This window comes from Phacochoerus africanus, chromosome 2 (assembly GCF_016906955.1).
Source record: "Phacochoerus africanus isolate WHEZ1 chromosome 2, ROS_Pafr_v1, whole genome shotgun sequence".
NCBI classification, from domain to species: Eukaryota; Metazoa; Chordata; class Mammalia; order Artiodactyla; family Suidae; genus Phacochoerus; species Phacochoerus africanus.
The window spans coordinates 224,885,063-224,899,161 of NC_062545.1; the positions used below are offsets into that span (position 1 = coordinate 224,885,063).

The following is a 14,099-nucleotide window of genomic DNA, read 5'->3' on the forward strand; positions in this document are numbered from 1 at the left end:
GGGGGAGTAATTCATTTCTGTTTCCCTTCCCTCACGGAGAAATTCCAGAGGGTTCCCCTCTCCCATTCTGTGCGTGCCAAGGAGGCCAGGGAGACTGAGGATTATCGGCTTGACCAGGCGACAGAGTCTCTTGTGCTTCATCGCCGTGCTGGTTTCACAGAACGTGCCCATTTAGGAAGTGGGCTCTGGGCCAGGAGGGAGCCCCTGGGGATGACTAGGAGGCAGGATGACCAGGAGGCAGGATGATATCTTCCCACTCGCAGTCTCGTTTCCCCCCGCCTGTCCCGTCCCAAGTCAGACACTCAGCCGGGGCCAAGAGGTGAAGTTCTTGTTTATTGTTGTAGCAACTCTTAACAGACATTAGCGTTCAGTTAAATAAAGGAAGAGAACACATTACATACATCACGACCCCCAAAACGGTACGGAGGAAGGGGAGGGCGGGCCAGCCCTGGGACCGGACTGTCAGAGGAAGTACATTCAGTGGGTGTGCGGCATCCACATTCCAGGCTCACGTGTATATATATCTTATTTATAGATTTATTTATATTTATATATAGAGATCGAGTTTTGTGTATACAAAGAACCATATTGTTACAAATACAATACTATACTTCTCCCCACGCTTTACAATAAGCTCTATTCCACCCTCTTTACAGAACAATAGTACAAGTTGATACTTTAGGGGCTGTGCTGAATATGTACAAGGAATGTCCTTCCCACAGCGTCCCCACCACGGCCTTGAGGGAGGGGTGGGACCAAAGATGGGGGGGGGATGTGTGTGTGTGTGTGTGTGTTGTGTGTGTGCTCAAGTCAGCCCCAAAGTCGGCCTCAATCAGGGAAGGAGCAGACAGACGTGAAACTCAAACCAGCAAGTGGCCGTGTGGGTGGGAGAGTAAACACACCTACAAGGAGGTGGGTGCCCTTGGTTGTAAACATTGGTTAACAGCCTCACCGCTGGGTCTGGGGACCCGAGAAGGGCTCGTGGCGGGGTGCCATCTGCGCGTGGACAGCGTCTAGGGTGTGAATAGGGCTGTGGGCTGGCGGGAGCGATGCGGGAGGTAGTAGGTTACTCTGGGACTCTCCGAGGCCAGTGCTGATGGGTGTGTTCAGAAAGCAGACCCGGCGGCAGCAACGCGAGTCCAGCGCCCCAGGGATGGGTTCCAGGTCTGGAGGAGCCGCTGCGGGGAGGGGAGCAGGCTCCAGGCATGGGGCTCTGGGGGCTCTGTCCTCTCGTGAACCCAAGGGTGATGGTGGCTCCCTGAAATGCTCACATTTGAGAAGACCGAGGTGGGTGGGTTCTGGGGCATCCTGGCTGGACCAGGAGGGGTTGACGGATCTGGGAATCTGTCCCGAAAGCTGAGTCAACAGCACGATCTAGCCAGGCAGCAAGAGTGGCTTTTTGTCCAGGGCCATGTTTGGGAAGGCTGCTCTGTACAGTCTTCCCCATTACATGGGGTTTTCAGATATTTACAAGTATAACTATATAAACTGGGATGTCAGAAAGGCAATGGACCACCACCTCCGGGGGGACTTTCAAAAACAGTTACTATTAAGATTCTGCCTCTGGTTAATTTCCAAAGGTGGGTTAATTCCCTCTATCCAGTGGGAGCAGGGAAATGAATACACTTCACCCGGCTGAATGTGGACCAAGCTACAGACATATTCGGGGTGAGAAACCACTTTTAGTAACACAAGAGTATGTGATGGATAATCTTATATTAAAGTACTATAGCCTTCTAGGAGAGTTTACCAACATCTGCCAAGACACTTTCCAAGATTTTTGCGCCACAGCAAATAAAGTACATTCTATCTCCTCTCTCCTTTGGGTGAAGATACTTCCCTGTAATTATGCAGGAGGCCGCCCAGGGATGTGATGACAGGGTTCCTGTCCCCTGGCCAGGCAGGCAGATGCCCTGAGCAGTCACTCTGGGAGTAGACGGTGTTGGTGATTTCCTAAGGCTCCTTATGCCTGAAATACCACCCAGCATACCTCAATGCTGGCTCACCACCTCTGTCTGGCAAAGGAAATATGAACTTATGACTCTTCAGTATTTACTTATATCATCAGACACTATAGTTTGGTAAATGGACAACCTGGAGCTGAGGTTCCTGGCTCCTCTCATGTGTGGTAGGTCAGGCTTGGGGCGGGTCTCCCAGCAGCACTCAGCTAAGCATCCTCAAAGGCGATCCAGGGGTTCCCAACTGCCCACCCTGGACCCTTGGCAAAGGGGCAGCCCCGCCACTCTTGAGCAGTGCTTGTCGTCTAGTGACACTGGGAGTCCAGCCATTTAACGCTGATGAAAAGTTCAGGTTTGCGACTCTAAGCATAAAACTCAGAGATCCCTGGGGCCCTGACGAACACATCTCTGGTGGAAGTCTCCTGGTGCTATTCTTTTCCCATTTTCTCCCTTCCCCAAATCCCTCCATTCGGTATATAAATACTTACTGCCCCACAAGAGCTCACCGGGTTCCTATTTGCACAGACACAACCTAAATATCCCAGATGTTGAGAAGAGGGACTATATTAATATCACAAAATATATTACTTTCTCTTCCCCTGTCTCTCCTGAGGTTGCAAACAAAACAGAAACCAAACCAAGCCACACCCCACCCACATGAAAACAAAACGCTCTTTGGACCAAGAGTACACAAAAATTGGCTCAGAATCCTGATACTACGAAAACATCAGCACTGAACGGAGACGAAACCCATGGACATGAGGCACCGGATGAAAACATGTAATATTCCACGCCAAAGACAAGCTCCGTCAGGCCCCCCGAGGCAGCACGCTCTTTCTGGGACACATTTGGAGATCCTTAGGCATTGCTTGAGGTCACGACGGTCCCCATAATTGTGGGGTTTATGTACTTGGTTTGGCCTTTCAAATGTCACAGCCTGCCTAGTGGTCCTGAGCAGGGAAGGCTGGTCCCACCTCGGGCCAGGAAGCACAACACAGTGACATAGGATCCTCGCCTCAAGGGGAGCAGTCCATCCCTCCCAGACTCCCAGCGTGATGTGTGTGCACATGGAGGGTGGGGGTGCAAGGGGGCTCCCACTAGAACACAAGCCAAGGCGCTGCTGGCAGGGCCGGGCCTCAGAAGGACGTCTCTCTCCAAACAGAGCTCAGCAGCCCCCACAGGCCTCACCTGCCGGGGGAAGGGGTCTTGTGGGGAGGTGATATGGGTTTTCCAGGGGCTCTGGGTGCCTCCTTGGTGGCAGGGAGGAGGGAAGGGTGGTCTATGTGCCAGTGAGACTGTGTACGGACATGTGAGATGCCGAAGGAGGCAGAGAGTGCCTGCCCGAGTTTATCTAACGGCTGGTAACCTCAGGAAGCTGAGATACCCTGGAAATCGCCCAGTTCTCTGCAATGTGGTGGTTTCCTTGTCCAGGGCAGTTTCCCTCGATCCTTGGGTGAAAAGGCTCAGATTAGAAAACACAATTATGTTGAAACTGAAACCAGCGATAGAAGAGGCGTAAGGTTGGCTCAGAAATCCTGGGTGGATGTAACGTATGCTGCCCCCAGGACACGGTGGGCAGGCTTATCTATAAAGACATGGGCCGGCCCCCCTGTTACGACCAGGTTCCCGAACACGGAGGGGAGGAGAGCAGAGATCAGCGACTGGACTGTAGGCACTGCTGAGTCAGCTTCTTCTTCACCCCCCAGGAGCTCCTCAGAGAGGGCTGCACCTCTGGGGAAGCGAGGATTCTTCCTGGGTGGTGACAACCCTCAAGGGAGCGCATACAAAACTTCCCTGGTATTAAAAACAAAAAATGCAAACTGGAGAGAGACAGAGCACAGAGAGGGAGGTCTCTGTAGATTCTTTTCCTCCTGTGTCAGACCGAGTGCTGGGCGTGAGTGGGGAATGTCTCAGTGGGCACACAGATGCAGCACGAGAAACACAACCACAAGTGAGGAGAGTCCTCCATGCATGCCGCGGGCGCGGGTGCAGCCTCAGATGTACACGGGCTGCTCCTGGGCCGTCAGCAGTCTGTACATGGCAGCCGGCATCGTCTTCATGTGAATCTGAGGGCAGAAGCACACATTAATGCGGACTGGGGTTCTGGGGGCTGTGTGGACACTGCAGTGCCTCTCACCGTGGGGGGAGGCTTGAAAGTACACCCTGTTCATCTCCCCCCACTCCCATTACTAATGGGGACCTGACCCAGGTGGCCTCCAGGAAGACCAGAATCCAGGGGCTTTCTACAAAGTTAAGGGTGATAGCAAAAAATGAACACCAGGTAAGGTTTATTTTCCATAGTACTCTTGCTCTAGCAGGCCTTTTATTAAAATTAAGTAAGGGAGGGAGAGGGAGAGAGAAAGAAAGAGAAAAGAAAGGAAAGGAAGAAGGAAAGAAAAGAAATTGAGACAGAACATCTTAGAACAGAAGGAGGACCACTGTGGGGTTTTTGGCTGCTTCTCCATCCCTCAGCAGGCAGTCAGCCCTGGAACAGCTGTCAGAGCCCCAGCCCAGCCAGGGAGCTGCCTTTGGGGGCGCTGGTGATAAGACGTGAATCTAAGACTTGAATCTTCTAGGCACTTTTGGTGGGATTAGATGGGGGAAATGCAAAGAACTTAGGCAGCCATGGAGAGAAGGTGCCCATTTGGTGCCCTGAGAGGTGAAATGAGAAGGTTAGGCAAAGGGGGGTGGAGTCGAAGGCTGGAGGCGATGTGATGGGATTTCAAGGGGGTGGCTCTCAGACAACTGCTTGTTTCTACATTTAAAATGGTCTGAGGTGTGGTCAGGGCGGGGAGGGACACTCAGGGCCAGGGTGAGCACGGAGTTGGGGGCAGGAGGGGACCCCCCCCCAGCTCTGGACCCTCCCTTACCTCCCCCACGGCGTTGGAGAGGATGTGGACAATCTTCTCGTGCGGGGTGGCGACCACGCTCTGCCCGTTGATTTCAATGATGCGATGTCCCACGCGGACGCCTCCCCTCTCCGCTATGCCCCCTCGCATGAGGCTGCAGATCTAGCAGAGTCAAAGGCCAAGTTATCCATCCTGAGCAGCATCGCAGGGGGACGGGGTCGGGGCAGGAGACTGCTTTTCCTAGAACCGGCCCCAGTCCCCAGTGCTCTCATCTCTGAGAAGCTGCCACAGTCAAGTTTTGGACATTTATACTTCTTTGTTTCTGTTTACAAGAGATACAGCTCTCGAGGCCCAGATCTGCCCCCCAACCCCGACCTCCTATCCACGCACTTTGCACAGGGAGCGTAGCACCACACAGGATTTCCTGGCCCAGTGAATTTTGACTATAATTTACTCTTCATCCTGGCTTGGTCTTGGTAATGAGAGCTGTCTGAGCCCATCCCAGAGTTGGTAATGTTTCAAATTGTCAGCCTGTGTAACACAGGTTAGTATTATCTGGGCCTCCAACACTGAACTGGGTAATGCTAACAGCTGGCTTTTCAGGGTCACAGTTACATGAGTTAAAAATGGGACTAGAACCTGATAGAACCCCACTTTGTGTTCCAAAGGGTGGTCAGCTGGAGGGCAACAGCTCCTTTTGGCCTTCCCAACTCAGTGGCCCTTGTTCCACCTCCCTTCTCGCAGAAACGAGCAGGTGGCTGGTTTTTGTCTCAGTGCAGCCAGGCAGGGGCAAAGGCTGCAGGCTGGTGGAGGGCTCTGGGCTTGGTCCTGCAGGTGAAGCCTCCCGACCTCACACAAAGCACGCAGAACTTCCCAGAAAGAACATGGTATGAAGTTACAAAGTTGACTTTTCACTCTAGACTGTGCACTTTTCTTTAAAAGCCTGTATAGACGAGACTGCAATATCTTGGGACAACATGCTTTCTGTGTCTGTGAGTGTGTGGACCCTTCAGCCCATCAGCAATTCTGGGGGTCACAACCTTTGGTGCTTCCCCTGCTGTAGATAAAACTAAGGGGGTCCTGAAGACCCCACATCTATCATATGACAATTCTTTGTTAATGCCTAAACCACTTTTAATATTACTCAAATATTCCCAAGGCAAACAAAGAAGTATCAACACATAAAAACAGGTCATCAGGCCAAAACTGTAAGAAGCGATCCTGGCTCCTTTCTTAAGATGAAAATGAGGCTGCATAGGTACACAGGACAGATAAAGTGGGCTGGATTATTTCAGCTCTGACTGGAAACTACAACGGTATTTCTAAACCTGAAGACATACTTGGAATAAAATGTTAATTACTCACAAATCTTAATTAAAATTTAAGGGGGGGGGAGAATAGGGTTTTTCCATCTGCACAGGGCACATCCAAAATCTGTAATATCAAGAAGGTTACAGATTTGTCACCAAAGCCCAGAATTACTATGAGTGCAGAACAAAGCAAACCAGGACCAAGAGGGAGGGGTACTGAGGATGGCATTTCGGTTTGGGATGAAGAATAAGTTCTGGAAATAGGCACGATAGTCACACCCACTTCGTCAATGTCCTTAATCAAAGAGTATGATTAAACATGGTTTAAAGGGCAAACTTAACGTTGTGTATGCTTTATCACAATGAAGGGGAAGAAAAGGAAATCTTTTAAGGCAGATATCCAAGTGATGAAAATACTCTCTCCAAAGTGCCCAGTGAGGCTAAAAATGCAAGGCCAAGATCATGCACGTATAACTCCCCCAGGGCTGGGTCCTCAGCCTGGGCTGCAGAGGAATCACCAGTGGAGGGGATATAGCAGAGCCTAGTCCCCTGGGCCCTGTGGCCCCAACCTGGGCAACAGCAGCAGCGCCGGCAGCCCCGGGCTGGTGGGGAAGGTGGGTGTCTCCCCAGCTATCTCAGGTTGGCAGGGGGGAGGGCCCTCCGCCGCCCCTGGGGAAGGCACAGAATTCTCTGCCCACAGAGGAAGCCAGTCTGCCTTCACCCATTTGTCCCTTTCTTGCTGGATTCTTTACAAGAGGTGAATGGCTTTGAAAAACACCAAAAATCCCCCAAGTCCTGGGCTGCAGTTTTGCATCAGACTTTTGGAAAAGGCGTGGGGCTGGACTTACAATTCCATTCTGAACACTGAACCCCAGCTGGTAGCGAAGGTCTGGTCTCCTGATCAACACGGTGGTCACCGGCGGACACCTCACAATATTCAGCTTGACCCGGGCCTGATTCTTCAAGCCCTGAAATGTGAATCAGGTACAGGGGATTCAATGACCATCGAGGCTGACACAAGAGATAAAAGCAGGAGTTCCTGCAGCAGCTCAGCAGGTTAAGAACACAACCTTGTGTCCAAGGAGGAGGCAGGTTCAATCCTGGCCTCACTCAGTGGGTTAAGGATCTGGCGCTGCCACAAGATACGGCATAGGTTGAAGCTGTGGCTTGGATCCAGTGTGGCTGTGGCTGTGGTGTAGGCCGGCAGCTGCAGCTCCCATTTGACCCCTAGCCTGGGAACCTCCATATGCTTCAGGCGTGGCCCTACAAAGAAAAAAGATAAAAGCAGATGGCACCAAAGGCACAATATACCCTGCTGAGCCTTAGTGCCCCCTCATCCAGCTGGACAGCACCTGAGCCAGACAGTCCATGCTAGACTCTGTCAACTCAGAGGAGAAAACTGCCCGGTTTACACGGAGCCCTTTCATCCTGCACGAGAGCAGTTCCTGTGGGCAGTGCCTTCATTTTGGGAAATGGGCTGTGTTCAAGGCATCTGAACCAAGCAGTCACCTGCGCGGCTCTGACAGCCACGCGTGCTTTTTGGCTTGGAAAGATGGAGGATGCACAGCCTTGCTCTTGGTCAGGTGAGAGCCACACGTGAACGGAGCTGTTCCTCCAAAAGGCATGCACATAGCAATTCCTCCTCTCCTAACAAAGCAGTCTCACTCACAGCACTGGCCCAGGTCACCAGGGTTGCTGTCTCTCATCCCTGAGGCTCTGGTCCCCCACTCACTCTGCCTGTTGGGAGTTGTGCAGCTTCTCAGCATTCCCAGGAGTGCCTGCAGAGACGTGGGATGCAGAGGCAGGACCCCAACCAGGGAAGGCCTCCATGGCCCAGTGAAGAGGGTGGTAGGACCAGTGCTGGTGGAGAGGGAGTAGAAGGAAATGGGACTTGGAGATGGTCCCCAATTTCTTGCTCCTTGGTAACTTGTCCCTCCCTCAAGTTGGGATGGAGTATAGAGGCAAAGTTGGTTTTTAGAGATTAAAAGGGACTCCATCTGGTTTCTGAGCCTGTTTAGAATGCTTCCTCCATCCCACTCTAAGTGGAGCTTGGGCCCCGTCTTACTGACCTTTGAACACATGCTCAGTAGGGACCAGAGCCCGGGTCTGTGGGAGCACCCCTACAATGTCATCACAGAGCTACACTTTTCCTCCCTCTGGCCCTCCGGCGCTGGGGCAGTTCTGCCCCCACTGACCCCATCACTGACTCATGAGCCTCACCCAAGAGGAAGGTGCCAAGTCCTTCAAAAGTAATTCAGTTCTGAAATGCACTTGCCCTCCCATATCTCCCCAGAGTGCAAGTTCTGCCTCAGGCCAACCCCACCTGCCAGATGGGCCAAACCAAATGGCCCAGAGCAGGGGCTCTACAACCTGTTCCTACCATGGCACACAGAGGAGAAGCCTGGAGTAGAGGGACCCCGGCTTGTGGCCGGAGGCCCTGCTTTGAGAACTGAAGTGGGGTGAACTCAGCACTCCTGCCACTGGACTCCCATCCAGCAAGGCCTGCTGACTGGGGGGCGGTGCCGAGCCCTCTGCTCCAAAGGGCCAGGTGTGAGGGGAGAAGCTGTTCCTAGAAGATGGTGCAGTGGGGTGAGTGAGCATCCTCTCCTTCAGCAGAGAGCGGTCAGCAGAGAAGGGCCAGGCTCTACTGCCCCAAGTCCACAGTATCCTCCCATCAGCGCACAGATGGGGCCAGTGTGCACCCTCTCTGGTGAAGTAAAAAGAGAGCCGGGAGAACGAAGACAAATCCATGTTGGCGAAAAGGGTGTTCGGCTCTTAGTCTACAAATAGGAATCTGGAAATTCTACAGCCGCGGCTGCCAGCTCCCCGCAAGAGGTCAGGACTTCCACCTCATGTCGTACCAATGGGGATGCAGACACAGAATTCAACCTCCCCACCCAGGGCTCAGTAGGTCTGGACCAGAGTGATGGACCCCCTGCTCAGGCTTCTGCCTTCCTCACAAGCACCTTGCCAAGCAGAGAGGTGAAAATGGTGTTAGATGACTTCGCTGCCAACAGAACTTTGGGCAAGAGTGTGACTTACCTGAGTGGCAGAGGTGACCCACACATATTTTGCTTCTATGTAATGAAGATAATGCCTTAGACCGAGGGATGGATAGGGGCTTTGGGCCTCTGGTTGTCTGGCTTTATTATGCGTAGCCAACAGGTATATTTACCAGTGATTCTCAAAGTGGGGACCCCACACCAACACCACCAGCTTCACCTGGCCACTTCTGGTAGGAACGCACAGTCAGGGGCCCACCCAGACCCGTGGAATCAGAAACTCCAGGGTGGGACCCAACAATCTCTGTGTTAACAAGTCTCCTGGATGACCTGATACATACTTCCTGGTGACAGACTCAATTTTGAGAAGAACTGGTAGAGACCCTGCCACAGAAAAATGAACCTGCACGATCAGCGCCAAAGACGTCAGCTTACTGCTCACACCTGTGGTGAGTGTGCTCTGAGAGCGCATGGGGCTAGGAACGACAAAGCCAGATGCCCAGTCAGCCCCCTGTGTGTGTGTACCCCTAAGGTCACTGTCCATCAAAACCCATCCTGTCACTGACTTTCACCATGCACCAATCTAGGGCGTCACAGGAGCTGTTTTCTTTAATCTCCTTGGAAAACTGGAAGCTCTGAATTATGCCAGCTTTAAAGAGGATATTGTGGCTCCAATCTGCTAAGCAATTCAGACAAGTTCAGCCACAGCAAAGTTCAGTCCCAGGTCCATTTGTATTCAAACCCACAGCATCTTCTCCAATACTGTTATTCCCCCACAGAAACAACGGGAGGGGTCTGTGGTATTTATGCTTTAGGCCTGCTCTACAGAGAAGCCTGGGAGAGCTACAGAAGAATGAACCCGTGCCCCTCATCTTTGATCCTAGCCTTGCACGGGGCTGTGTTTTCAGCTTACTTTCCTACTGGCCATAGTTCTGCAGCGCTCCTGCTCCCTGGCTGCCCCACTACCTCTGGGTGGTTCCAGCTTGTCTCTCAATGTATGTATTTTGAGGGGCTCAGTTTCATCTCCCACCTCTGCTGTTTCCTCAGTGTCCTGCATTGCTGTCTTCTGCGGGACCGGAGCCTCTCAATGGCTGTGATTTGGCTTGTGGTATGCACACGCAGGCAGCTGTCACCCGCACCTCTCCACTGCTTCTGGAACATCTCTCGGAAACTTCTCTGGTTCAAGAAACGTCTTCAAATAAGAGCGACAGAGTAAGCCGAGGGTGACTCTCCTGGGGTGAAGGAAATCTGCGGAGATCTGGGGCTTCTGCTCAAGGGAAGGTGCCCTCGGCCATGCCCACAGGAGGAGGCACTGGAATTCTGACTCCATAGCAGGACCAACAGTGCTTGGTGAAGAGGTCTCGGCTGTGTCAGCAGACCTGGGCTCCAGCTGCATTTCCACCACACAGGCAGAGGTCTTAGACCCTCTACTCCTCCTCCTTCTATGTCTGTCTCTTCATCTTCACAGCAAGTGATGAAACCCACTAATGACTCTTCCATGTCTGATTCTACAATTTCACCTCTTGTCACGCTTTTTTATTCTTCCCTAAACACGTCTGCTGACAACACCACATCTCAACCATCATGCTAAGAAACAGCTATTTCTAACATTAAAAATCAGCTTCTTTTCTGGGGGTATGGGGGGGGGTGCTGCTGAGATGCCATTTATGCATAGATTTCTGTCTCCCTTGAGTGACTTCTCTAACTCATTTAATCAGTGAACATATATGGATCACTTGCAATGAGCCAGGACATGTGTTAGGCGCTGGGAGTTAGTGGAGCGGGGCTTCTGGGAGCTCAGGGGAGGGCTGTGGGCACAGGCAGGGCAGTGCCCCATCTCTCGCCAAATCACCAACCATAAGACCAGGAGTGTGTGAGACACAAAAGCAGCAAACATGAGGAGCACGTGTGAAACACAACCCTCCAGACAAAACCACCTGCTTTCAATGTTTATACCTACCAACCACTTGGGTTGTTCAGGCATGTCTCTGAGCCATAGAAAAACCTGAGCTACTGAAAAGCAACAGAATAACTGTTTTCGCCAGGATACCTAAAAAGTTCACATTGCTTTGACGGGTTCTTTCTCTTTGTGTGAATTCATTTAAGATGCCCGATTTATCCCTCAGCAAAAGGATTTCTAGACTGGGGATATTTGCTGCAAGCAGCAGCCCAGAGGGGTGGTGGTTTGAAACAACCAGACCACGCATTTGCTCTGCTGTTCCTAATCAATGCTTCAAGTTGGGTCCCATTAACTTGGATTTCTCAGCTGCCATTTTATTGGAGGTGCCAATTAAATAAATGGTCATTTGGTTCCCATGACAACAGTGGAATGGTGCAGCAAATTAAGAAATATGGTGGGAGGGGAGGAGTAGGGAAGAGGGGAAGGGAGAGGAGAGAAGCCAGGACCATCTCTATAGCAACGGGAAAGCAGATCTGTGATGATCCTGTGGAAGGAACAGGAAGCGATGTCCTCGTCTCAAAAAGAAAACAAATCTGGTGGACAGGACAGTGGAGGTGATGGCAAGAACGGCTGCTCTGCTAATACCCTTTGGCTACCGATGATTACACTTTAGGATTTAAGGATGGGAAAAATAATAAGAGCTAGGGAAGAAAGTAACGAAAATAATTCAATACATTCCATCTACTCTAGAAATGTACTCTATTCCCTATAACCAGGAGGAGAAAAGGTCAGCATGCATTAAAGTGGCAAGATGCAGAATACTCAGCTTTAGACCCTTGTCTTTCAGAGCTCCAGACGGACAATGTTATCCCTGGGGAGTCTGCTGAGGATGCAGAATCCCACCCAGACCTGGAGAATCAGAACCTGCAGTTTAACAGGATCCCTGAGTGATTAAAGCGCTGGTTTACTGGGATGAGAGCTTCTCGTTAAACTCACTGCAAGGAGAACTGACATGACGCTGAAACAAAGAATATTACCGTGAAGGCTTGAAGCCCAGAACATTCCCCTGCACTGGCCGAGGGCGTGGAATGGAGAGGTAGGTGGGGGGGGGGCAGTGTGAGCATCTGCTCAGTTACTGGCAAAAAAGACATGTTCCTCGCTGATTATAAGAGAAACGCAAATCAAAACTACCATGAGATACCACCTCACACCAGTCAGAATGGCCATCATTAATAAATCCACAAATAACAAGTGCTGGAGGGGCTGTGGAGAAAAGGGAACGCTCCTGCACTGCTGGTGGGAATGTAAACTGGTACAGCCACTATGGAGAACAGTTTGGAGATACCTTAGAAATCTATACATAGAACTTCCATATGACCCCGCAATCCCACTCTTGGGCATATATCCGGACAAAACTCTACTTAAAAGAGACACATGCACCCGCATGTTCATTGTGGCACTATTCACAATAGCCAGGACATGGAAACAACCCAAATGTCCATCAACAGATGATTGGATTAGGAAGATGTGGTATATATACACAATTGAATACTACTCAGTCATAAAAAAGAATGACATAATGCCATTTGCAGCAACATGGATGGAACTAGAGACTTTCATACTGAGTGAAATGAGTCAGAAAGACAAAGACAAATACCATATGATATCACTTACAACTGGAATCTAATATCCAGCACAAATGAACATCTCCACAGAAAAGAAAATCATGGACTTGGAGAAGAGACTGGTGGCTGCCTGATGGGAGGGGGAGGGAGTGGGAGGGATCGGGAGCTTGGGCTTATCAGACACAACTTGGAATAGATTTACAAGGAGATCCTGCTGAGTAGCATTGAGAACTTTGTCTAGATACTCATATTGCAACAGAACAAAGGGTGGGGGAAAAAATGTATACATGTAAGGATAACTTGATCCCCTTGCTGTACAGTGGGGGAAAAAAAAAAAAAGACATATTCCCAGAGAATTTAAAAACAAGTATACATGGAGTTCCTGTTGTGGCATAGCGGAAACGAATCCGACTAGGAACCACGAGGTTGAGGGTTCAATCCCTGGCCTCGCTCAGTGGGTTAAGGATCTGGTGTTGCCGTGAGCTGTGGTGTAAGCTCAGACAGCTCAGATCTGGCATTACTGTGGCTCTGGCGTAGGCTGGTGGCTAAGCTCAGATTCAACCCCTAGCCTGGGAACCTCCATATGCCGTGGGTGTGGCCCTAAAAGGATAAAAGACAAAAATAAATAAATAAATAAATAAATAAATAAATAAATAAATAAATAAAATAAATAAAAGCAAGTGTACAAAACACTCAACACCCTCGTGTGGTACTGGCAATTCCAGCTGAAATCAGTGGTGACATCCTCCAGCAGATCGGGGAGTAGGGGACAGGGCCGGGCCAATCACAGGTTCCCGCTTGACGGGGCAGCATATCCTCACCAGGACCTGCCAGCTCAGCACTTCTCTGCCAAGGGCAGCCACAAAGGTGTTTCTTCCTCTCCATCTTCATCAGTTATAGCTCTTGCATCTCCCCACAGCCTTTTAATTTTCCAATTCCACAAAGACTCCCTTGGAGACATTGAAGGTCAGCTGTTTGTGCAAACAAACCTCTTCGCTTTAGCAAACTGCTCAATGACCTGACTAGTCTGCTTCCACCTTGATGTATGATGTGCTGGACAGAAGACCAGTCCCCGTGTGGTCCTGAGGAGGCTGGTACTGCCCTCATGGGTCTCACTGCCTCCCTCACCTCAACTGCCTCCTCTGTTCAGAGGCGGGTAGTAGGGAGAGGAGGATCTGGACTCTGTCAGCTGCGGGGAGGCTGGGGCATGTTATCTGTACCTTCTGAGTGGCTGATGACTCTCTGAACCTCTCGTGTGGCCTTTCATGAGGAGGGGACAAGTGCCAAGGGCAGGCACTGTCCGGCAGCTGTGTCATGCGCAGGGCATGCAGCCTCGCTAGTCCTCAGGAAGCCCTACTTATCCCCGCCCAGGCCCTATGTTGCCATTAGGGGCCACTGAACCCTTTCAGTGATAAATTATCCTCCAAGTGCATTTTGTCATTCTGGCTTCTCTAT

The 14,099-nt window shown here is 51.0% G+C and overlaps 1 protein-coding gene across 4 annotated transcripts in view; it reads right to left on the minus strand.

The window, feature by feature from the left end:
• Positions 1-313: 313 nt before the first annotated feature.
• The window catches only part of APBA1 (amyloid beta precursor protein binding family A member 1), a 231,361-nt gene continuing 217,575 nt past the window's right edge, over positions 314-14,099 (minus strand). For all 4 annotated transcript variants that reach the window (XM_047767749.1, XM_047767751.1, XM_047767748.1 and 1 more), the window contains 3 exons: positions 6,966-7,085; positions 4,829-4,969; positions 314-4,024 (listed from right to left, as the gene is read on the minus strand). In XM_047767749.1, the coding sequence (XP_047623705.1) occupies positions 3,953-4,024; positions 4,829-4,969; positions 6,966-7,085 (333 nt within the window). In that variant the 3' untranslated portion in view covers positions 314-3,952. The remainder of the gene's footprint in view (positions 4,025-4,828; positions 4,970-6,965; positions 7,086-14,099) is intronic.